This window comes from Littorina saxatilis, linkage group LG6, assembly GCF_037325665.1.
Source record: "Littorina saxatilis isolate snail1 linkage group LG6, US_GU_Lsax_2.0, whole genome shotgun sequence".
NCBI lineage: Eukaryota > Metazoa > Mollusca > Gastropoda > Littorinimorpha > Littorinidae > Littorina > Littorina saxatilis.
In genome coordinates, this window is record NC_090250.1 from 36,636,018 (window position 1) to 36,660,502 (window position 24,485).

At 42.5% G+C, this 24,485-nt stretch overlaps 1 protein-coding gene across 1 annotated transcript; it reads left to right on the forward strand.

Moving 5' to 3' along the window:
• Positions 1-107: 107 nt before the first annotated feature.
• Positions 108-24,429, forward strand: LOC138968000 (uncharacterized). The gene is made up of 7 exons (XM_070340561.1): positions 108-172; positions 1,916-1,987; positions 2,545-2,630; positions 2,930-3,003; positions 22,328-22,425; positions 22,882-23,065; positions 24,398-24,429. The coding sequence occupies exons 2-7, from the start codon at positions 1,952-1,954 to the stop codon at positions 24,427-24,429; spliced, it is 510 nt and encodes a 169-aa protein (XP_070196662.1). The 5' UTR covers positions 108-172; positions 1,916-1,951.
• The last annotated feature ends 56 nt before the right edge of the window (positions 24,430-24,485 follow it).

A 24,485-nucleotide genomic window follows, 5' to 3' on the forward strand; every position in this document is an offset into this window, starting at 1 on the left:
ATAAGGAAAAAGTCGGAATTCTTGTTTGAAAATCCCACCACGACATTTACCGAAGCTCTGCATCGGGTTATTCCGTAACGAAATCTGAGAACGAGGTCACGAGCGCTCAAATTCAAAGCCGAAATGATGGCGTAAACATGACAAAATCGACGTTGGGATTATATTAAAGGCGGTGAGATTTTTACTTTGTTTTTGAATACACGCTGTTTCTGGTATTCAGAAGACGTCAAATAAGAAGTTGTGGGCATGCCTTACGAATTTGTGAGGGTTTGAACAGGTGCTAATGTTCAAAATTTGCCACGAACGAGAGAAAGCCTCATTTTGGCGTATTCTTCCTTTCTTGACAGGGGCCTTCTTGACACGATGAATGATTGAAAGAGGTTGTTGAACTGCTGTTGGCCATGATTCCCAATCCCATACATTGCTGTAACCCGTTTTGATGGAAATTGTTGCGGGGCTTTGTGCAGAAGCTCACTCGGATTTTGCAATGGTCTAGTTGTTTATGCGCAACAACAATGCCTAACAGGATGAGGATGTGTCACTGTCAGTTCACTCAATCAGTACTTTGACTTTTGAGTAAAGACTGCAAATGACATGAAACTGAAACTAAGTCTAAATCCTGTAATCAAACGCCTTTCAAAACAAGTCTCGCTGACATAATTTCTTGCTATGATCTCACTTGATTCATGATAAGGGAATCAAGACATCAGTAGTTTGAGAGTGAGACAGAGCTATTTTACTATTTTTAGGCATGTGACTGACTCACTGAGACAAAGTTTTTTCTCACAGGTTTCTGGCACCCATCTGGGTCAGTAGGTGTGTGGGAATTTAGTTCAAGCCAAAAAGTATGGAATTAAAAATGTTTGCGATACATGTATTAAACTATTATTGTATAACATCCCATTCCCAGTCTGCCGGTACAACTACAGTACAAGTTTTAAAAAAAACATTTAACCTTCACCATGCTTCCTGGGTCGTGGACGACCCAGAGCCTCACAAAAGTGTCTGTATCTCTAAAACTATTGGGAGTTCTTGGTTGAGACTTTTAACGTTGAATCCTTCTTTAGAAAGTATGGGTTGTACAAGACCCACATCATCCACACTGTGTAGTCTAAAGCGTGATACGGTGAAGGTTAAATGTGTGTGTTTCTCTGTGTATGTCACTGTCAGTATGTTTACTGTCTGTGTGTCCTTACACAGTAACTGAGAAAGTGTGAGTTTTGTGTGTGTGTTTATCAGTAAGTTTAAAGTTAGTCGTAAGGCTGATGGGGTCTATGTCGACCAAAAGAGGAAGATTCCCTTTAGGTGGAGTTCCTGTAGCAGTGTAGGCGTTTTACCTGTATACAGGGAATCCCCACGAGTGGAGGTCCTGTAGAAAAGATTATACTGCTCAATCTGGCGCCACGTGCATGACTGCCGTAAATGGATTGGAATTACCTTAGCGTTAATTCCCCTTCCAAAATGGCGGTTCGACAGTAAAATCTGTTAGAATCCCTGAATTTGCGTGCAGCATTCAGACAAGCAAACATGCTTCAATTCGGCGAGAACAACGTATAATTTGAAAGGATTTGGTAAAGGAAACATCGCTCCATCAAATTGTCATTCACCACATGCCACAACCATACATGGATGTGGAAATTCACTTTCTCACTGGCGAGTAGAAATATATTTTTTTTGTCTTGAAGTTAAAAATGAAAGAGTGTACATCAACACTGTCACAAATGGTTCAAGCCTGATCGAGCTTCTTTCCAGTATAGTCCACCTTGTAAATCACCATAAGTAGGGAATCCAATATGAGTCAGAGTGTCACTGTCATCAAAGAACTTATGCCCTGATTTGGACATGTTTCACATAAAAAAAATAAAAAATGTATGCACAATATATTTAATTAATACAATAATGTTCATTTTTTCAGGTATTTAGACTTTGAAAGTGAAGACAGAAGATAACCATGGACGAACATAAAGAAAAAGCTTTAATCGGATGGGTAAGTTGACTGCATTCAGTCTGCATGAAGTTTTACTTTTAAGTTTACTTTGATCTTGTAAATTAGTATTTGTACATAACTCCTCTTGATTTGCAATTGCATAATGATTCATCATATGTATGTGCTAGTACTAATGCTGATACATGTAGTGTTTTTATTTCTCTTTTGAATAAGTCAAATTATACATGGCATAACTTTACAATAATAATATTACATACTAGAACCAAAATTTTATTTTGGACAAAAGCCCAGTGCTGTAAAGTGTAAATGTAAGTACTGAAATTGAAAACTTGTCAGAGAGAAAATTATATGCTTATCATGCATGGAAACAGGCTCTTAAGACAGATTTTCAAATGTTGGTACATGTACATCACTACATGTACCAGTAAATGGTTTTAGGCTGTTCTGCATCTTTTGCATTTCGGTTTGCATACTACAGGAGAAAATGCTGGCATGTTCCTTAAAATATGGTCGTTTATTCTAGTGGAACTAAGAAGATTTGCTCACTGAATTATTCAAATTTGTTTTCATTTTGAATTTTCTGTTTTGTTGTGCAGGTTATGGGACTGACTGACATGGACCCATCCCAGTCCTTGAGTACTATTGACTATGGGGCTTGCTTTATTAACATTTTACAGTACATGTAAGAAATACTATACTAAAGTAGATTGAGGTTTCTGATTAATCTGAGTCCACAAGGATACACATTTGCTGTTGTTAATGTCAGACCTCCAGCCTCCCAACTGTTGTTGTTGTGAGACTGAGAGATTGAAGCAACTTTAAAATGCCATAGATGGTTACTCAGTCACAGCTAACATCTGAAACTAAAAGGATTTTGTGTTTACTAGAGATCTTTGTACATGTACTATTACAGTTACACCTGTCAAGACTAATAAAGCACGAAATAAATTCAGCAAACTTTTTTCTCTGTAACACTAACAGGGACAGCACTGCTACTCTGGAGGAATTTCCTACCACCAAGGAGAGGGTCCATGCGACACAGAAGTTTCTGGAAGGTGAGTGAAATACATGCTCCACATTTCCTCAAATTTATACTGACCTAACTCTGTACAGATTTTGTTTTTTGTCAATATTTATAGTCATAAAGAACATAGAGTTTTACAGGGTGGTTGTGCTAAAGTTGCCAAGTTATTTGTTTACAATTCACAGTATGTGAAAGTTAGCGCTGCATGGGGTTTAACTTTTAACCCTTACGCTGGTTGTCGCGACATATGTCGCACTACTTTACGTATACCGTCATCTGGTTGTCGCGACATATGTCGTGGTGCTGCGTCAGTCTGTTTGGTCGATTCCGATTACCTCCCATGGACGCGAAAACCTATCCTTAGATCTGTATTCAATAGAAATAAGGTCAGTTGGGCCCTGAACCTGTAGATCCAAGTTCTGAAGCACATTTGAGTAGGCGAGTGTCAAACATAAAGGGCACCCAGCTGAGCTGTAGCACATGCTCCAAAATGGCTGCTCCCATAGATCCACGGCGTGATCGCAATGTTTTTCAAGACTTTTTTTTGATGATTTCTTCGCCGATCCTGATCTTGACGAAGTAGGGGAAGAAGCCACTTACATTGATTTGCAAGATGTAATGCTCGTTTGGGGACATTATGGACCTAGATCAGGCCCCAAACAACAGAGACTTCGAAGCAGACGTTCAAGAAGGCTGGAGTAGTGAGAGGGGGGAAGGGGCTACTGTCAACATGCCGTTTGATCGTGAAACTGTTTTGAATGTCGGCGAAGATTTTTCAGAAAACCCACAGCCCTTGGATTTTTTTCCGACTGTTTGTTGGCGATTTGTTAGTCGAACAAACGAATCACTACGCTCAACGAAAGATTGACGCTGGAATTCTAAAGCCACACTCACGGTAAGCCTTTCGTCAGTTTTGACCGACTTTTGCTCTCTCTCTCTCTGTCTCTTGCAAACATGTTTTCTTCCGTTTCTTTCTTCTTCCTTTTTGTCCAGGTGAATAGTTTGTTTTTACTGAAAAACGATATTAGACTATTGATATGAAAGTAGTTTCTGTTCATGTGTGAGTGCTCAAGCAGAAGTGTGTGTCTGGGTTGACGTGTCAGTGTGTGTGTAGATCTGTTCGGGGTGGGGGGGGGGGGGAGGACGAGTTGTTTGTGTGGGGCAACAGAATAACTGTGTGACTGTGGTTATTATTGGAAGAAGAAGAAGAATGAACTATGACTGGTTACTATCATAAGAAGACTGACAAGCAGAATGCAGCCATCAACTGGTTCAGGGATCTATATTTAGATCTATGAATGGATGAAGTGTTTATAAGTGTGTTATGTTTGTTGGTGTGTGTGTGTGTGTGAGAGGGGTAAGGGGGTTGTATGTGTCTTTGTGTGGGATGGTTGTGTATGAGTGTGTATGGGGGGGGGGGGGGGGGTGTTGTTGGTGTTTAGGCAAAAAAAAAAAAAAAGGTGTGGTTACGGTAACATTGCCAAAAAAAATAGGGTAGGAAGGTAGGCAATCGCTTTTTTTTTTTAAATTTTTTTTTCTAATGTGTACAAATTAAACCTACTTGACAGGGAAATAAGTGTGCGACTCGGGCGCTTTCGCTTTCATTGCGTTTTCTGCACTCGTTTACTTTTTTTGTTTTTGTATTTTTTTGACAAATGTAATAAAAAGTTATAGGGTCGGCCCCAAAAAATAGGGTAGGTCGGGTTACCGTAACCACACCTATTTTTGACTCACATGCGAAGCAAAAGTGAGTCTATGTACTCACCCGAGTCGTCCGTCCGTCCGTCCGTCCCGGCGTCCGTCCGTCCGAAAAACTTTAACGTTGGATATTTCTTGGACACTATTAAGTCTATCAACACCTGATGTGGCCTGATGGTGTATGGTTACAAGATCTCAAAAAACATGTGCGGCAACTTGACCTCACTTCAAGTTCAAGGTCACAGGGGCCGTAATTGTTGTCTTAAAAACGACCATTTTTCACATTTTCGCATTTTTTTCTGAAGTTATCGAGAATGGCAACCTTAGCTATGTATGCTATACAGGGCAATGTAAGCCCTATCTTTGGACACCAGTTGGGTTGACTTTGCTTCAAGGTCAAGGTCGCAAGGGTCCTTTAAAGTTGGATTGTATACATGACTAAGTGCCAAAAGGTGCGCACGAAAAGCGGACAAAGGGGCTAAAAAATAAAAGTTGACAAACACGACTGATATTGTGATTTTTGTTAAGACAACAGATGCTGGAACCCAATTACGAAAAGAAAAGATAAATTTACCCAAATGATTTTACAAATAACGATAATTTTGTTCGTTATATCATTCAAAACGGCACTGAGTCATAGCATTAAGGTTATCTCGCACGTTTTTAAAGCTAGGGCTTTGAAACTTGGCACACAACCAAAGTATAATGACCTCCAGGTATGGTGCACATCACATTAAACAACAATGAATTTCAAGGTCACAGCGAGGTTAAATTTCCTTTGCAAACTGGAAAATTGTCGTTGTCACGTCTTACATGTTTTAATACTAGATCAGTTAGACTTTACATACTTCACATACTTTCAGCATTTTTATAAAACCTCATTAAAAGTGACCTGCTGGTTAATCTTTGTCAAAGTTCAAGGTCACAGCGGGGTCACATCTGGTCCAAATGTGGAATATTTTCAATTTATTCAGCGCGTTTATAGCACGAGCTTTGAAAATACACACAGTTCTAGTGTATAATGTTCACACACGATTAAAGTCTGGTTGAAAAAGTCAAGGTCACAGCAGGGTCGCGTTGAGGTCAAACATATACATTTTTCAATGAGGTTTTCTCATATGTTTTTGAAGCTAGGGCCTTGAAACTTGGCACACTACGCAAGTTAAATTAAACCTCATCAAATTCCAAGGTCACAGTAAGGTTAAGGATCCTTTAAGGATATTTTATAAAAAAGGTGACCGCCTGGTTAATGTTTGTCAAATTTCAAGGTCACAGCAGTGCCATCTGGCTTAAACTTTGAAAAATTGTCAATTTCTTCAACTAGTTTTATAGTGTTTGAAGTCATTCACACATGATGAAAGTCTGGTTGATAAAATCAAACGTCAAGGTCGCAGCGGGGTCGCATTGAAGTCAGACACATACAATTGTCATTTTCACGAACGCCTTTTAAGCAACACCTTTGAAACTTCACACATTCCAAAGTTTTGATGTTGTTTGGTTATAATCAAAGTGTGGTCAATTGACAATTTCCATGATTGAGAGCATTCAGAGGGGTCAAGTTGAGGTCACACAAAAAGTGATAATCTTTATAAGACTCACGTTTGCTGCTATTGCTCACTTGACATTGGTGAAAGTGCTTATTTTATAATTGTTGATCTTGATGTTTTGACTAATTAATATTACCAGGATCAACCATACCAGATTTCAAAGTCCAGAAGTTGTCAAACCTCAAACCTGTTGGAAGTTTCAAAGATTTAAGCATCAACAAATTTCTATTTGATTTGACCTTAAATAACAGATTTGACCTTAAATCTTAAAACAGATCAACCAGACTTTGGTTTTATATAAATTGAAGTTCAATACAATTTCCTTTCTTTTTTACCCACGCGAGACCCTGCTATGACCTTCACATTTCTCAAGGATCAACCTTGAATTCTCCATGTTGAACAATCATTAAGCAAAAGCGTTGTTTGAAGTTTGAAGGTTCTAGCTTCAAAAATCTCTGAAAAAATATGTTTCATCCGTTTTCTGAACCACATGTGACCCAGCCGTGACCTTGAAATCTGACAAGGGTCAACAAGACTTTTACCATGCATGGGGGCGATTAAACCCCAAATGTGTGTGAAGTTTCAAGGTTTCAACTTAAAAAACGTCTGAGAAAAATATACATTTTCCTTTTTGGACAATGTGTTGCACGCAAGACAACAGGACAAACGCTCGTGTTATCATTCTTTTACTTTAAGGTCGACTTGCGTGCCCGCTCTTTCGCTAATCTCAATTAAAATTCATCTTGGAAGTTCGGTTTTATTACGCTTTTAATTAAGAAGATTAAACTAAGACAACAAATAGTTAGTTTTACCCATTAAACTCGATAAGGTAGTGACATTTTATGTTGAACGCAAGATGGTGTCGCACGCAAGATCTGAAAAGATGTTGACGACATAATTTCAACACTTGATAGCGCATTCGTGGTTCGTGATTTCTTCACAAATTTTGAACACAGAATGTGTCACGTGGTTCCGTAGATGAAGTAGATCTTTGTACATGTAAATTTTGTTTTTAAAAGAAAATAACCGTTAATTACCGAACATTTTGTCGCACGCAAGATATGACGAAATTTTCAAATCGTTTTCAAAAATGCTGTTCAAAAGTTCTGCAGTCTTTGCTGGATTACTTGAAAGACAGCAGTTTGATACACCGTTATCGCTTGACGTGTCGACATCAATTCCAGAGTTTTTGAAAAAGAAATTTAGTAAATATCTGCGATTGAAAAATGTATGCCGTGATGACGACACATCTTGCGTGCGACACCTTAAAATTCGGTTATCGAAAAAAAAAAATTCTCTCGAGATTTAGATTTGACGTTTGGTCTCGTCTGTAAAGCGATGTTTCAGGCATTCAATCAAACTAAATGCAATTCATTTGTGCTTCTTGTTATTTTTCTGTGGCATATTCAAAACACGAGGTATCACGATGTCCTTTTTCAGATGGCCGGTTTTGGCGTTATTTTTGACTTTAAACAAAGATAACTTCAAAACCGTTCAAGTCAGACACACGAAATTATGTCCACTATCTCTTCGCACATTCATCCACACACACACCAATTTTCAGCAGACACACGTTTTTAGAAACATTTTTATTGTAAAACAAAGTCGTCTTCTGTTCTGTGAGCACCTTTTGGCACTTAGTCACATATGTTGAAGTGACCTTGACCCTGAACTATGGAAGATAACTGTTTCAAACTTAAAAATTATGTGGGGCACATGTTATGCTTTCATCATGAGATACATTTGGTCACATATGATCAAGGTCAAGGTCACTTTGACCCTTATGAAATGTGACCAAAATAAGGTAGTGAACCACTAAAAGTGACCATATCTCATGGTAGAAAAAGCCAATAAGCACCATTGTACTTCCTATGTCTTGAATTAACAGCTTTGTGTTGCATGACCTTGGATGACCTTGGGTCAAGGTCACATGTATTTTGGTAGGAAAAATGTGTAAAGCAGTTCTTAGTGTATGATGTCATTGCTAGGTTTAGTTATTTGACCTTGACCCTGAAGGTCAAGGTCATGTAAAGGTCAAGGTCAAGCATGTGAGTCGTATGGGCTTTGCCCTTCTTGTTTTTTTAGGCCTTATACATGTATGTGGGTGAGTGTGTGCACTGTATGTATGATGCCCGTGTATGAGAGAGAGAGAGAGTGTGTGTGTGTGTGTGTATATAAAAAAAAACCACACCCAATATGAAATAGAACATTTATCTTTTCATCTCCATATTTCAGGCTTCACCGCTGGTTACCTGTCACTCTCGATGAGATGAAGGTTTTCCTGTCGCTGGTTATTACAACAGGCCTGGTCATCAAGCCTACTATTGAAGAGTACTGGAGCCAGGATGAGATCACCTCCACTCCTTTTTTCACAAAGAACATGTCCCTTGTGAGGTTCCAGGCTATCCTCAGCAACTTCCACCTTGTGGACAACGCAAGTTTGATGGTGTGTCCCTGTCGCATCATGAGTTCCGGAAGCTGCTAGTCCAACAGCTGATCTCATCTTCTCCAGAAGCTTCAAAGCCAGTACCAAGAGGAAGGAAAGCAGTCAAACCACCCCCCCCCAGACGCATGATTGGTACGCACCGACCAACCTACAACAACGCCACAGTCGGTGCCAGGAGACAGCGTCCACAACATGAATGTGTGGCTTGCAACCCAGTAACTGAGTAAGGCAAAACAGAGCTGGCTTCAAGAGAAAGCAGTCTGCCAAGTCACTCTGTGTATTCCCCACTGTTTTGAGGTGTACCACACCAGAAGTGACTACCAAAGAGTCCTCGGGCAGCAGATGGGAGCAGCAGAAGGTGGTCCGCGTGATGGTGCTGGTAACAACTTCTTCTTCTTCTGCGTTCGTGGGCTGAAACTCCCACGTACACTCGTGTTTTTTGCACGAGTGGAATTTTACGTGTATGACCGTTTTTTACCCCGCCATTTAGGCAGCCATACGGCATGGATTACAGGATCTTTTTTGTGCGCACTTGGTCTTGTGCTTGCGTGTACACACGGGGGTGTTCGGACACCGAGGAGAGTCTGCACACAAAGTTGACTCTGAGAAATAAATCTCTCGCTGAACGTGGGGACGAACTCACGCTGACAGCGGCCAACTGGATACAAATCCAGCGCGCTACCGACTGAGCTACATCCCCGCCCTTGGTAACAACTGAACTGCTATAATGACATCACCTGTACTCTGCCATTCTGTCGTGCTATGCAGTCTTTCTTGGGACATTGCAAAGATTGAGTTGTTTCCATTTGTTTTTTGTTGTACATGTACCTGCAGTTACATGGACAACCAACTGAAACGTTTCTGATGTGAAGGCTATTTTCACCTGGATTCTTACCTGGATTACTCATACCTACAGCTACCAAGGAAGATACTGATACTTGTGACTCTTAGTCTGAGATACTGTACTAGGGCCAAAAAAAAAAATAGGTGTGGTTACGGTAACATAGCCAAAAAAAATAGGGTAGGTAGGTAGGCAATCCCTTTTTTTTTTTTTTTTACTTTTTTTTCTAATGTGTACAAATTAAACCTACTTGACAGGGAAATAAGTGTGCGACACGGGCGCTTTCGCTTTCAATAAGTTTCATTGCGTTTTTTGCACTCGTTTTTTTTTTTTTTTTTTTTTTTTTTTGACAAATGTAATAAAAAGTTATAGGATCGGCCCCTAAAATTAGGGTAGGTCGGGTTAGGCCAAAAAAAAAAATAGGTGGGGTTACGGTAACATAGCCAAAAAAAATAGGGTAGGTAGGTAGGCAATCACTTTTTTTTTTTTTTTTACTTTTTTTTCTAATGTGTACAAATTAAACCTACCCTACTTTCCGGGTGACAAGGCGCTTTGTTATCTAAGACGCACCCCCTTCTTTTTAAAAAAAAATTGTAATCCAGTCACTCATTGGACGCAGGGGGCCAATAGGGCGCACCAAAATGACCCAGTTTTTGCCATGAGAGGTGGTTCCCCTGTCATATCTGAGAGAGGAAACACTTCCTGGATCGGGGTCAGTGACCGGTCAGTGACCAAAGGCATTGTGATAGCTGGGTGGCCTTGTTAAAAGACACGACCTTCTTCCCAGGGGTCAATGACCCAGTTTTTGCCATGAGAGGTGGTTCCCCTGTCATATCTGAGAGAGGAAACACTTCCTGCATCCGGGTCAGTGACCGAGTTTAACAGAGTGGAAATCTGTGTGTGCGGCCAGATCAAAGGCAGGGCAGTACCTAGTAGCTGAAACATGCATTATCACAAGTTGTTTGACTGGTACTCAAGCGGTCTCTTTGATTTTTTTCGTATTTCATACACGGATTAGGCGCTTGAAAGTACGGTACTTGACAGGGAAATAAGTGTGCGACACGGGCGCTTTCGCTTTCATTGCGTTTTTTGCACTCGGTTTTTTTGTTTTTTTTGACAAATTCAATAAAAAGTTATAGGATCGGCCCCTAAAAATAGGGTAGGTCGGGTTACCGTAACCACACCTATTTTTTTTTTAGGCCTTACCGTAACCACACCTATTTTTTTTTTAGGCCTAGTGTGTGATGACTGAATGTCCTTTTGTTGGTGACTGTGGAGTACTTTATGATCAACTGCAGCTTCATTCTGAAAAAAATACCTGTCATCCTTCATTTTCTCCTGGTGCGTCAATTACAGTTTGCTACTGACCCTCTAAAATTGTGTTTGTGTTGTTCCATGTTCATTTGTGTACAATTTTTATTCAACATGTATTTTTCAAATATGCACACACACAAAGATAACACATTCTTTAAAATATGACCTACATGTATTTTCTTTATTTTTCTCTCTGTTAATTCACCAGTGGCTATGTAACATGTGTTACGGAATTGCACCAGTGTAAGGGTTAACACTAAGAGCTGTGCTGTTGTTGGTTTTTACATTTACTGATTTAGTCAAGTTTTGACTAAATGTTTTAACATAGAGGGGGAATCGAAACGAGGGTCGTGGTGTATGTGTGTATGTGTGTGTGTGTGTGTAGAGCGATTCAGAGTAAATTACTGGACCGATCTTAATGAAATTTTACATGAGACTAGTTCCCGGGCATGATATCCCCAGACGTTTTCTTCATTTTTTCAATAAGTTGAGGCGGCACTGTCACACCCTCATTTTTTTTTATAAAATTGATTGAAATTTTGGCCAAGCAATGTTCGACGAAGGCCGGACTTTGGTATTGCATTTCAGCTTAGAGTTAGAGGCTTAAAAATTAATTGATAATTTTGGTCATTAAAAATCTGAAAATTGTAATTAAAATTATTTTTTTATAAAACGATCCAAAAACAATTTCATCTTATTTGTCATTATTTGCTGATTCCAAAAACATATAAATATGTAATATTCGGATTAAAAACAAGCTTTGAAAATTAAAAATATAAAAATTATGATTAAAATTAAATTTCTGAAATCGATTTAAAAACAATTTCATTTTATTCCTTGTCGGTTCCTGATTCCAAAAACATATAGATATGATATTTTTGGATTAAAAACACGCTCAGAACAAGCGGTGGACAGATGATGCTACGAGTATACGGGTGCGTTCAGTTTCATTCTGTGAGTTCGACTGAGCTTGACTAAATGTTGTATTTTTGCCTTACGCGACTTGTTTTACCTTTTTTTATGTGCTTTGACTCTGGTCATTTTTGCACTGGCAATGGGGGGTTGGTAACGGATCTGTAGACCTTACAAGTTTTGTTGATGGTTGTCTCATCTTTAAGTGAGTTTGACTGCCATCAACTTTTAAAACTAAGAGCTAGCTGTGCTGGGTTTTTTTTAGACCTTTTTTTGGTGCTTTGGCAATGGTGATACGACGAATAATGTAACAAAAAACGAATAATGTAACAATTGTTACATTATTCGGGGGTAGCCCTTTTTTCAACTTCCCGCAGTGGGGCACTGCGGTTATGAAATTAAAGGCCCCTCCTGTTTTTGGAACCGCAGGAGCTTTCTAGTTTGCTGTTAGATAGATTTTTGGTTCCTCTTTCCTGTCATGCTCTCTTTTTCTTCATGAATTCTTTTCTTTTTTCTGCCTTCTTGCTCATTCACCTGTATTTTTTCCAAAAATCTCTTCTCTTGCCGCTTGTCTCGCGATTCATGTATAGTTTAATCTGTTAGTGTTCTGATGTAAGTCCAGCAGTAGATAGGTTAAGCCTATTTTAACATACTGGAAACTGGTAATCTTCCAGTAGGTATTAATTTAGTTTTACTAAAGCCTGCTGGGACACAAGTAATGGGTTAGTGCATTTGTAAACAGGAATCGCTTGACAAGTGGCCCCCTTCATCCCCCCCTTCCTCGTCCTGATATGGCTCTGCGTAGTCGGCTGGACGTTAAGCAACAAATAAACAAACAAACAAACAAACTTTTTTCAACTTAGAAAAAGTCAGACTTAGATTAGAAAAAGTTTAAAATAGTTCATAATACAGTCTCGGGTTAGGGTTAGCATCCACTCTCAAAAATCACATGTCACTCACATGGCATGCATGCTTTTTGCAGAATTAGTGACGCCACTCGCACACATGCACAGACAGATAGACACACGCCGTTATACTCTGATTCTACCACCCTTCCCCGCGATTTGTAAAATGTTTTACAAATCACGTAAATGCACCCGATATTTAACTCATCATCTCCAAAGTGAAGGGATCTATTGAGAGAAAAAAAATGTCATCACTTTTTTGTCCCATCGTTTGGAAATTCGGGTCGCTTACAGTGGAAAGCTAGCAGTAACAGAGTCGCGCTACCCCAAAGTCAAGGGATCTATTAGTATTAGTCCTGTTTCACCGTTATCCCATTTCACCCCCATCCCATTTTATGACATTTTACAGGCCAAGTGTCGATTTACCACCATATCATGTACCATTAGCTCCACATCCCATTTTGGCGCATTCCCGTTTCGCCGTTAGCCCATTTTGCCCCCATTTTCGCGACATTTTACAGGCCAAGTGTCATTTTACCACCATGTCATGTACCATTAGCTCCACTTCCCATTTTGGCGCAATCCCGTTTTGCCGTTAGCCCATTTCGCCCCCATCCCATTTTTGCGACATTTCACAGGCCAAGTGTCATTTTACCACCGTGTCATACCACTAGCGCCACATTCCATTTTGTCGCCATGCCGTTTCGCTGTCATCCCATTTCGCCGCCATCCCTATTTTGCGACATTTTGGATTGTGGCAAAAATGGGATTTCGCGTAAACGGAATGTCTTCCTAGTTGAATAACGCAGTATAGTAGTATGGTGAGGCTTGGCAAGAAGAATAAATCAAAAATGGGATGGCAGCCAAATGGGATGGTGTCAAAATGGGATGTTGCACTATTGTTATGACCCGGTAGTAAAATGACGCTTGGCTTCTGAAATGTCGCGACAATGGGATGGGGGCGAATTGAAATGGCGGTGAAACGGCATGGCGGCCAAATGGGATATGGTGTCAAAATGGGATGTCGCACTACTGTTATGACATGTTAGTAAAATGACGCTTGGCTTGTGAAATGTCGCGAAAATGGGATGGGGCAAAAAATGGCACGGCGGCAAAATGGGATGTGGATCTAAAACCACCCCCACCACTCGGCGTAGAGGCTCTAAACAAGAAAAATTAATCATAATAAAAGGCATGCATTACTTTTTACAAATCGCGGTTTTAGGTTTGACGTGATTTGTAAAATGTTTTTACATTTTTACAAATCACGGGTTAAAGGCACAGTAAGCCTCCCGTAAACCATCACAGATACTGTCAGGCTTTTACACACAGTACAAACACCCTTCTATTTGAACGCTCACCGAACGGGAACATCCTAGGTGCCCTACGTAAAGAGCGAGCAATTTTCAAAGAATTAATTTTGCCAATTGTTTCCTCACACAATCGGACAGTGGTGCGTTTTGGCGCAAGACCTAACTTTTAAAATATAAATAATAAATTGACAGCTTGTTACACAAACATTCTTAAATCATAAAAGAATTCTTTTTTCATCAAGATAAGATCAGTACAATTCGAAGTTTTGAAAGTTTGAAAAAAGAAAAGCCCGGAAGCAGGGTCACGCAAGGTCGTGGTTCTCGTAGCAGACGACGGTTTATGCATATCGCCAGTTCCTCTGAACAGTCAAAAGCCATGGCTAGAGTTCTTGTGAACCACAGCCGTTTGTTTCGTGCATAGTCAGAGGTACATAATAACGTGCTATTGCAGATCTATAAGCTCACAGTGAATTACAAACTGACGACAACATTGTGAAAAAGGGAAACTGGATCACACGAGTTCACGATGGCTCAGGGGTAAGATAAACCATGCAAAAATAAATTCTTTGAAAATTGCTCGCTCTTTACGGAGGGCACCTTGGATGTTCACAAGCGGTGAGTGTTTAAATGAAAGCGTGTTTTTACTATGTGTAAAAGCCTAACAGTATCTGTGATGGTTTACGGGAGGCTTACTGTGCCTTTAACTACACACATTTGCTGTCAAACGTTTTTCATGAATTCCCTGCAGATCCGAATAATCCTTTACAAAACACAGTAGGAAAACCTATTACAGCACTATTTTGGAAATATAAATTCGGTTTTGAGCTTGTACAAAAACAATGTTACCCGTTTAATGAAAGAAACAAGATTAAGACTGTTGCGTTGTGGTAGCCTACATACCATAAATATTCTGTTGTTAGAATGGGTAAATCCCATCTTTAGTGCAGATTTAACATAGCTCGTATTGTGTTAGAGAAATAGATTTCATTGACCTTTTGTTCTATTCCTGTAACAAACAAAAATATTGGTAAAACAATAAACAATAAAGAAATTCTATCTTAATAAAGCAAACAACAATCTAATTTGAATAATTATTCATTGGTATTGTACATAATAATACCGGCACGGTTGGCCTAGTGGTAAGGCGTCCGCCCCGTGATCAGGTGGTCGTGGGTTAGAACCCCGGCCGGGTCATACCTAAGACTTTAAAATTGGCATTAAATTACATATTCTTACTCCGAATCACATAAAAGCATTGACGCAGTCTTACATGCAAAAGGTCTGAAAAGGCTACCCGTCTTAAACAATTTTAAAGGGGAGCAACCCAACACAAAAAGTGTAAACAGGCAAGGTAGTGACCATCTACCCAGGGAGTTACCTCCCATCTAGGGTTATGTGACGTCACTTCCCCCTGTAAACACCACATGCTTCATACGACATTTCAGCCTACAGCAGAGAGGTCGTCGAATTTTTTGGCTCCGTGTGTGGCTTAGTGCTGGTGTTTGTAAGGACACCCACCGGCCGCCTAACCCGTCTTAACGGCTTGCCTTTACGTGTTTGGTGAGCTCTTTCCATTTTGGTCATTATTTTGACAAGAATGTTGTTGTAGTTGCTGACTTTTCGTCCGTTTTTGCGGACTTGTAAAATTTTTTCAGTAACGCATTTTGGGGCTCCACGTTTGCTTGTCAGCTTAGCTGACGGCGAATGTGGCACGGCCTATATTTTGGATAGGTAAACCTTATTTTACCTCTTTACTTGCCTTCTGCTTTGTTAGTTGGTAAGCGCTTCCTTTTTTAGTCATTAGTTTGACAGGAAGGTTGTTGTAGTTGCTAAATTTTCCGTCCGTTTTGGACTTGTTAATTTTCAGTAACTCTTTGTTTGCCGCCTGTTGTCTGCGTCAGCGTGTCTGACGGTGAGATAACATGGCTAGGTGTGTGTCATTGGTCTTTCAGACCATTGGCATTTGTTGTTGTTTCGTACTAAGCATGTATAACCGCTTTGTCCGTTACTTATTCTGCCCCAAATGAATTTGGGGGGCAGTTTAGCACGTCTGTGACGTGTCTTGCTTCTTGCTTTCCCTCTCGGCATCGGAGCGCGGCGCTCTGGTGTCTATACTGTTTTGCTCTCTTTTTCCAGAGTTTCGCAGTTTGGGAGGGAAGAGTGCAGCTTCACACGCCGTCTCCAGCGTTGTACTTCCGCCGGCGGCGGGTGACGGCCACTCTTTGGCTTCCTGTCGGCCACGGCTTCCGGCCGCGGGCCTTCAGCTGCGTCTGCTGCCCCTTTGGGGGGCATGGACGGTAAGTCGAACTGCTCCACTGGCTCTCGTGAAGCCACCGGACGCTCTCTTTTGAGCAACAGTTCTTGGTCGCAGGCTCACTACCTGCAAACTTCCTGCCCGTCAGGATATGCTGCTCGTCTTAGTTCCGATCGTATAGCGAGAGGGCTATGACTGAGCAATGGCGGCTTCCGCTTGCGGGAGTCGCGTTTCCGGGTTTACCCGGAGGCGAAGGTCAATCTGGCACACCCACGAAGGTCCCTGCTGGTGTCGACTGCAAACTTCCTGCTAGTCAGGATATGCTGCTCTTTCTAGGCCTGATCGCACAGCGTGTACGGCCGTGACTGAGCAAGGGCGGCTTCCGCTTGCGGTAGTCGCGTTTCCGGGTTTACCCGGAGGCGAAGGTCAATCTGGCACACCTACGAAGGTCCCTGCTGGTGTCGACTGCAAAACTTCCTGCTAGTCAGGATATGCTGCTCTTTCTAGGCCTGATCGCACAGCGTGTACGGCCGTGACTGAGCAAGGGCGGCTTCCGCTTGCGGGAGTCGCGTTTCCGGGTTTTCCCGGAAGCGAAGGTCAATCTGGCACACCCACGAAGGTCCCTGCTGGTGTCGACTGTGGACTGGCCTTCGGGCAACCGGGCTTCCGGCCCCAGTCCTCGCAGCAGACGCTGCCGCTGTATGCGGCTTCGTCCGTTGCTTAATCTTCTGCTCTTTCTAAGCCTGTTTGCATTGCGTGCACGGCTGTGAATAGGCAAGGGCGGCTTCCCTTTTCGGGAGTCGCGTTTCCGGGTTTTCCCGAAAACGAAGGTCCTCCATCCCGTGCACTCACAGAGGTCATGGCTAGGGTTGACCGTTGACTGGCCTTGGGCGTTCTGGCCTCGGCCTTAGTCATCGCAACAGGCGGTTCCGTTTATGCGGCTTCGTCCGTTGCTTTTCCGGCTCAGCCCGGAGTTGCCGTTCCTCCCCCTGCTGCACCTATATGGAGGTCAGTGAGTGAGGAACAGGATACGTCCTACGGACATCCGGACAGTCGTCATTCCGGTTTACCGGGAGCATAGGTCCTCCTTTGCGATTACACTGTGTGTCTCTACTGGAGTTGACCGCGGACTAGCCTACGGGCGTTCGGTCTTCTGTCCTCAGTCCACGCAACATTTGCTTCCGCATTGTGCGGTTTTGTCTGTTGCGTTTCCGGCTTTGTCCGGATGCATCGTTCTCCTTCCTATCACTGTTAGCGAAGTGAGGAACGTCGGCTGGCCTATGGGCATGCAGGCTTTCAGCCTCGGCCGGGACGGTAGTCACTTCACTGGTCGGGTGTTGCGTCTACTGTCTATTCAGTTCTGGTGGCTTCGGATGTTACCTCCTCTTTGTCTTACCCTCTTATGGGAGGGGTGAGACAGGACGGTTTCCGGTTGAACGGGTTTCCGGTTTTCCGGTTATCCTGTTCAGTAGCTTTCCACTTGCAACTGTGACTTCGGTCAGTGTCAGGTCTCTGGGCTATTCTGTTATACAGCCTTTAGCCAGAGACCAGACACGTTCTGTCGAATCTCTCGGCTTCTCTCGAGGCCTCGATGGAGATTACTTCCAGATTTTTTATGGAGGGACATTGGCTTCCTCTTTGGTTGCATTCAGCGATGTCGGACTTCCGTTCCGCGAAGGAGGAGTTTTTCCTACTTCCGGTTTGATAGTCACCTTCAATGTGGGTACCATCTTCCGCAGGTTTTGGCTGGCCATCTCCTACCGGAAGTGGTATCCACGGGTTCCGGTTCTGCTGCTCGGTTTTCACGGGTCAGTTCCGGAACACGCGCAGCCTCGGCTGTCTTCGGCTACTCAGGCTTCGTCTTTTGTTTCTTCCTGTCATAGGAAGTTCTCTTGGCTGAAGCTGGGTCGGATTTTGCTGGCGTCTTGCTCTTCCGCGTACACCTTAATGGGAACGCAGGAACTTAGAGGAATTTGGACGTCAGTTTTTGGAATTTGCCTCCTTTTCGGAGATGATCGTCGGAGCGCTCTCGCGCTCTTTCCTGGAGTCACTAAACATTTCACGCTTAGTGTGTGTCAGGACACTGATGGCATCTCCACTCGTTCAGCCTGGCTAAGGCGAACGAGGAACAAAGAGGCTGTCCTCCCTTCACCTCGCTTTACAGTCGGGTGTAGGGAGGACTTGTTTCTCTCGCATGCTCAGGTCTCTGAGCAGGCTAGGAGGGACATCTGGGCTTTGATCGGAGTAGAGGGATCTGCTTTTTGAACTTCGGTGTTTTTACCAGAAAGCAAAGTAGATCCCGTGGGTTAGAGATCAGCGGATCTCTGACTTCTCTCTACAAGGGTTAAAGCAGAGCTAGCCTCCTCACGGGAAGCAGGCTCGGGCCTCGGGATGTTTTCAGCAGGCGGCCAATGGGCAGTCTCTGTCTGATTCTCGAGAATTAGATCACCTTTGGGCAGGGAGAAGGGCAGCCCTAGGCTAGCCTCTCTCCCCAAGGAAGTGCCCCCGGTCTCACCCTCCCCCTCCGCCCTCCACTTTGGTGATGGCGGGGCGGGTCTTCTCCTTGCAAGTTTTCATTGGATGGTCTCTGTACACAGCCAATAGTTTGTGGGAGTGGTGAGGTCGGGGGACTCCCATTGATCTAATGAGTGCATATTTATTTATGCGTCAGCCGATCCTTTCACGGTGTCTAGGCCCATCAGCTCGAGCACCCGCTGAGGTCTCTTCTGGTCGGTGCTAGCGCTGTCCTTCGGTTTCTACAGCTTCAGTCCTCAGTTGTGTAACAGCAGTTCAGCCACGGGCTGCTGCAGTGGCACTTCCGGTTTTACCGGAGAGGTTGTTTCTTTCACAGACGCTTCTAGGTACGTCTGAGTTTCGGAACAGCGGCTGACCTTAGGGCATCCAGGGTTTTTTAGCCTCGGCTGGTGCAACAGCCATTCCACCTGTGGGCGGGATGGTTGTTGTTTTCCCTGTTCTTGTGGCTTCGGACTTCGACTTTCTTTCCTTTATTTCATCTTAGGCAGGAGATGAGATAGGACGATTGCCGTTTGAGTGGGGCTCCTGTTTTCGGGCTTCCCCGTTCTTCTCAGTTTGCCACAAGCTGCTGGACTTGGTCCTGGGCGTCTTTCGCAGAGTCTGACTCCGTCTTTCTCTAGCGATCAGACGTGTTCTGGTGTTTCGTCCAAACTTAAGTTGCGCTTGAGTTGGCCTCGGAAGTAACATTCAGATTTTCCTGAGGGGACATTGTCTTTGGCAATGCATGTTGGAGGAGTCATTCTTTGTGGCTTATCTCCTCTCTCAGGTTTTTGGCTACGAAGTTTACTTGGGGTTTTTGAATTTCTTTTATTTACCTTCAAGCAGACTGTTCCGTAACACTCTGGCTTTTAGTCATTTTGTTTTGGGTCACCGGTCACTTCAGCAGCAGTCGTCCGCGACAGCTGCTTCCAGTTTCGGCCGGAAGTAAGAGGTTCACTGGCTAGTGCACAGGCTACTGTCACGTCCGGTTCGAGCTTCGACTTACGTCAGCAGTCGTCCGCGACAGCTGCTTCCAGTTTCGGCCGGAAGTAAGAGGTTCACTGGCTAGTGCACAGGCTACTGTCACGTCCGGTTCGAGCTTCGAATTACGTCAGCAGTCGTCCGCGACAGCTGCTTCCAGCTTCAGCCGGAAGTAAGAGGTTCACCAGCTAGTGCACAGGCTACTGTCACGTTCGGTTCGAGCTTCGACTTACGTCAGCAGTCGTCCGCGACAGCTGCTTCCAGCTACGGCCGGAAGTAAGAGGTTCACCAGCTAGTGCACAGGCTACTGTCACGCCCGGTTCGAGCTTCGACTTACGTCAGCAGTCGTCCGCGACAGCTGCTTCCAGTTTCGGCCGGAAGTAAGAGGTTCACCGACTTGGGCTTCACGCCATTCCTAAGTTTGATTACTTCGGCGTGATCGTCTTATGGTCGCCGCGAGGTTTGTCCCTCACCTCACTGATCGGACTACCTTATGCATAGATCGTTTTTTCGGTGCATGTGCATTTCCTTCCATCCGAAAGGGGGGGGGGGGGGGGGCAGCTTGTCTTTCCCTCTCTACTCGGCTCGGCTTAATCCAAGGCTGGGTTCTCTTTCTGGGTCGCTTGGTCCAGGAGATTGGAAGAAGTGCTGGGCACACATTTCTGGCTCTCTGATGTTGTCTTTCGCAACTTTTGCCTGAGAGACATCACGACTGTCAATCAGGATGGTTCTCAGGTCCTTTTCTGCTTTTGGCAGTGGGCCAGTTCCTGGCAAGGGTTAGAGTGAGTTAGTTTTTCTTTCTCACTGGGCCCTTTTCCTGACCTTTTGGCAGCAGGCCAGGGTTTTGGCAAGGTTTTTAGAGTGAGTTGGATTTTTCTTTCCCACCGCCTTGTTGAAGCTATCTGCTTTTATGTGATTCGGAGTAAGAATATGTAATTTAATCGAAAATTTTTAAGTAAATTTTCATTTCATTAATATACTTACCCGAATCACATAGTGTATGCCCTCCCGCCAACCCCGCATATGATTTTTAGTCTTTTAAGTCGTATGAAGCATGTGGTGTTTACAGGGGGAAGTGACGTCACATAACCCTAGATGGGAGGTAACTCCCTGGGTAGATGGTCACTACCTTGCCTGTTTACACTTTTTGTGTTGGGTTGCTCCCCTTTAAAATTGTTTAAGACGGGTAGCCTTTTCAGACCTTTTGCATGTAAGACTGCGTCAATGCTTTTATGTGATTCGGGTAAGTATATTAATGAAATGAAAATTTACTTAAAAATTTTCGAATCTAGTGGCTGCTCCGCCTGGCGTCTGGCATTATGGGGTTAGTGCTAGGACTGGGTGAGACATGAAGCCTGTGCTGCGACTTCTGTCTTGTGTGTGGCGCACGTTATATGTCAAAGCAGCACCGCCCTGATATGGCCCTTCGTGGTCGGCTGGCGTTAAGCAAAAAAACCAAACAAATTGTTCATAATTCTGAATATTTACACTCAGATAGCAATTACTCTTCTTGTGCTTGCAAAATATGTGTCGGTGTGTATCGATGTGGAACCCCATCCCAAAACAAGCAAACAAAACCGCGACGACACGTATCTTAATTCCTGTCCAAAAGTGTTTTTTCCACGTGTATTTTAACAGGAGGTTTGAAGCCCCACACACATGGGAAAGCAGAGGCTAATAATGGCGGCCACCATGTGTATGTCCCAAACCCTACTACAAGTCGGGAATAACACATTAAAATACACATATTAATTTGCACGCACATTTACAAACATAAATATTCATTATCACATACACATTCATGCACCTGCCTGCGGGCATATATAATGCAATGCATTTCCATAAATATGATGACATTTGTTTTTCCTCCGATAAGAGAAAAATATTTCTTATATATATATGTATATATATATCCGGAGTCTCCCGATAAGAATAGCCTCGAATGTAAGAAAGCAAAAATAATTTCTCCTGGACACTTATCAGGCATGGGAATTGTCCGCCGAAAGGCAAATTTCCGCCGAAATGTTTTTATGTTCCGCCGAAAAAGCAGAAGTGTTCGCGGAAAAAATAAATGGGAGAGGCAAAAATGGTTCTGAAAACTGAATTTAAATTTAATGGCAAATTTGGAGCTCAGATGACACCAAATTGCACAATTTGGGTTCTTTGGAGAAAAAAATGTTCGGGGGGGCATGCCGTCGACTTTGATATTACTTAGCCGTTTTTACTTTTTTCAATTTCCATGCCTGCACAGTCTTATAAACCCTTTGTTCTTGACCTCACTTGGTGAAGGGTCATTCGCATCATTACGCACGAATTTGTGTGTATCACAATAATTATCAGTCTAGTGTTTCCAAGTGAATTATATTTATAGAGAAAATCTCGATAGCAATTTCAAGGAAAAGCTACATCCGCCACAATTAATGTAACAATTGTTACATTATTCGTTTTTGTTACATTATTCGTTGTATCAAATGGTCCTTTGTACTCTGGCTAAGTGGTTGGTAACGAATCTGTAGACTTTACAAGTTTTGTTGATGGTCGTCTCATCTTTGAGTGAGTGTGACTGCCATCAGAATTTTACAATGAGAGTTTGGCCAGTGTTGATGTGCATGTGATTTGGTTGGTTTCAGATTTTTACAATACAAGCTTTGCCAATGGCCAGTTGGCTAACTTCAGCATCTTGTCAGAAACAGTAGCACAGCATGGCTTTGAGGAGCAAGTGGCAAAGGTCAGTGTGAATTAGTGTTGCGGCTTTGATAGCAGAACAAGCTGTTTTCTTTGCAAATTCCTGTATGCTCTTGCCTTTCAGTTTCTCATATAAATGAGATGTTAGTATAAGCTGTACAAGGGAGAGTTTAGTGTAAAATATTGACCATTTAGGGCCAGTGCATGCAGTCATCAGTTTGTCATGTTGTGCACTGCAGTGCAGGTTTACTTCTATAGACTACTTGCGCAATAGGCGAGAGCTGCCAAGTTGCACAATTAATCTGCATTACCTTGCTATCTTTTGATATGCAATACTTCTGGCATCTCCCTGTATGTCCTTGTACTTGTTGTAGGGTTGAGCAGCCCTCACACAGTTGTGTGCGTACATGAACTCTGGTGTGTTTGCATATTTTGTCAGACTTTTGTTTTGTGAATGAATGTGTTGCGTAATTCATCATTTCATTGTCTGGCTTTTCAGGTGTTGCTGTTGCTGCTCTGTGCGGGCATCCAGGACAAGAACTCGGAGATTCTGTCCGCTGCAATGCATGTGGACGCAGCCTTGCACTGGGACATCAGACAGCTCATTGAGTCTGTCGTTAGACCTGACGAACTGACCACATCCCTCCCGACAGATTTTGCCAAAGTGTTGCTGGAGCATTCAGGTCAGCAGGCTGAAGGGGGGCGCGGCATTGGGACACATCACGCGTCATCTCATCTAGCTCTATCATCTCATGGAGCACATTTCCCACACCTTTTATTTTTATTCTTTTTGTTTTGTAATAGGAAAAAAGTTTGAGTGGTTTTATTTTGCATTCTGCTTCATTTATAATGTTTACATTTTTCTTTTGCAGAAGTATTTTAGGGTGTTTTTTTCCCTTTGCTTTCAGTTTCATGTATGCGCACCTCATTTGCCATCACTTTCATTCATTGGAGGTTAAGGGTATTGTCGTTTACTAGTGGTTTGACTGTAAGATAAGTTTGTGTCTTTTGTCAAAACTTGACATGGAGGGGGAATCGAGACGAGGGTCGTGGTGTATGTGTGTGTGTCTGTCTGTCTGTGCGTGTGTGTGTGTGTAGAGCGATTCAGACCAAACTACTGGACCGATCTTTATGAAATTTGACATGAGAGTTCCTGGGAATGATATCCCGGACGTTTTTTTTTCATTTTTTCGATAAATACCTTTGATGACGTCATATCGGGCTTTTTGTAAAAGTTGAGGCGGCACTGGCACACCCTCATTTTTCAATCAAATTGATTGACATTTTTGTAAAGCAATCTTCGTTGAAGGCCGTACTTCGATATTGCATTTCAGCTTGGTGGCTTAAAAATTAATTAATGACTTTGGTCATTAAAAATCTGAAAATTGTAATACTTTTATTTTATATAAAACGATCCAAATTTACGTTCATCTTATTCTACATCATTTCCTGATTCCAAAAACATATAAATATGTTATATTTGGATTAAAAACAAGCTCTGAAAATTAAAAATATAAAAATTATGATCAAAATTAAATTTCTGAAATCGATTTAAAAACATTATCATCTTATTCCTTGTCGGTTTCTGATTCCAAAAACATATAGATATGAAATGTTTGGATTGAAAACACGCTCAGAAAGTTAAAACGAAGAGAGGTACAGAAAAGCGTGCTATGCAGCACAGCGAAACCACTACTGCGCTGAACAGGCTCGTCAGTTTCACTCCGTTTTGCACAAGCGGCGGACTACAGTCATTGTGAAAAATGCAGTGCGTTCAGTTTCCTTCCTCTGAGTTCCACAGCTTGACTAAATGTAGTAATTTTGCCTTACGCGACTTGTTTTTTTAGTCTTCTTGCTGTTTGTTGTAGAGGCTGGAAAACTCTGTTTCATTTTTCAGAATACACACTTTCCAATACATGCAGTATGATACAAGTTATTAATCCAACTGCAACTGCAGGAGCAATCTGTGTAGTTTTTTAACTTGAAAAGTTTCTAGATGTATTTGTTGCTTGTAGTGTTCGGCAGCAGTAGCGTACCATCTGTGTAGTTCAACTCAGAAAGTTTGTAGTTTATTTACTACTTGTGCTGTTGTTGCTTCATAAC

What these genes read in the sequence shown, in the direction of transcription:
- LOC138968000 (XM_070340561.1), top strand. Translation starts at nt 1,952, where the DNA reads ATGGACGAACATAAAGAAAAAGCTTTAATCGGATGG. An exon ending in ATTAACATTTTACAGTACAT is followed by an intron (nt 2,631 to 2,929) that starts GTAAGAAATACT and finishes TAACACTAACAG; the next exon opens with GGACAGCACTGCTACTCTGG. An exon ending in AGTGTTGCTGGAGCATTCAG is followed by an intron (nt 23,066 to 24,397) that starts GTCAGCAGGCTG and finishes TGTTGCTTGTAG; the next exon opens with TGTTCGGCAGCAGTAGCGTA.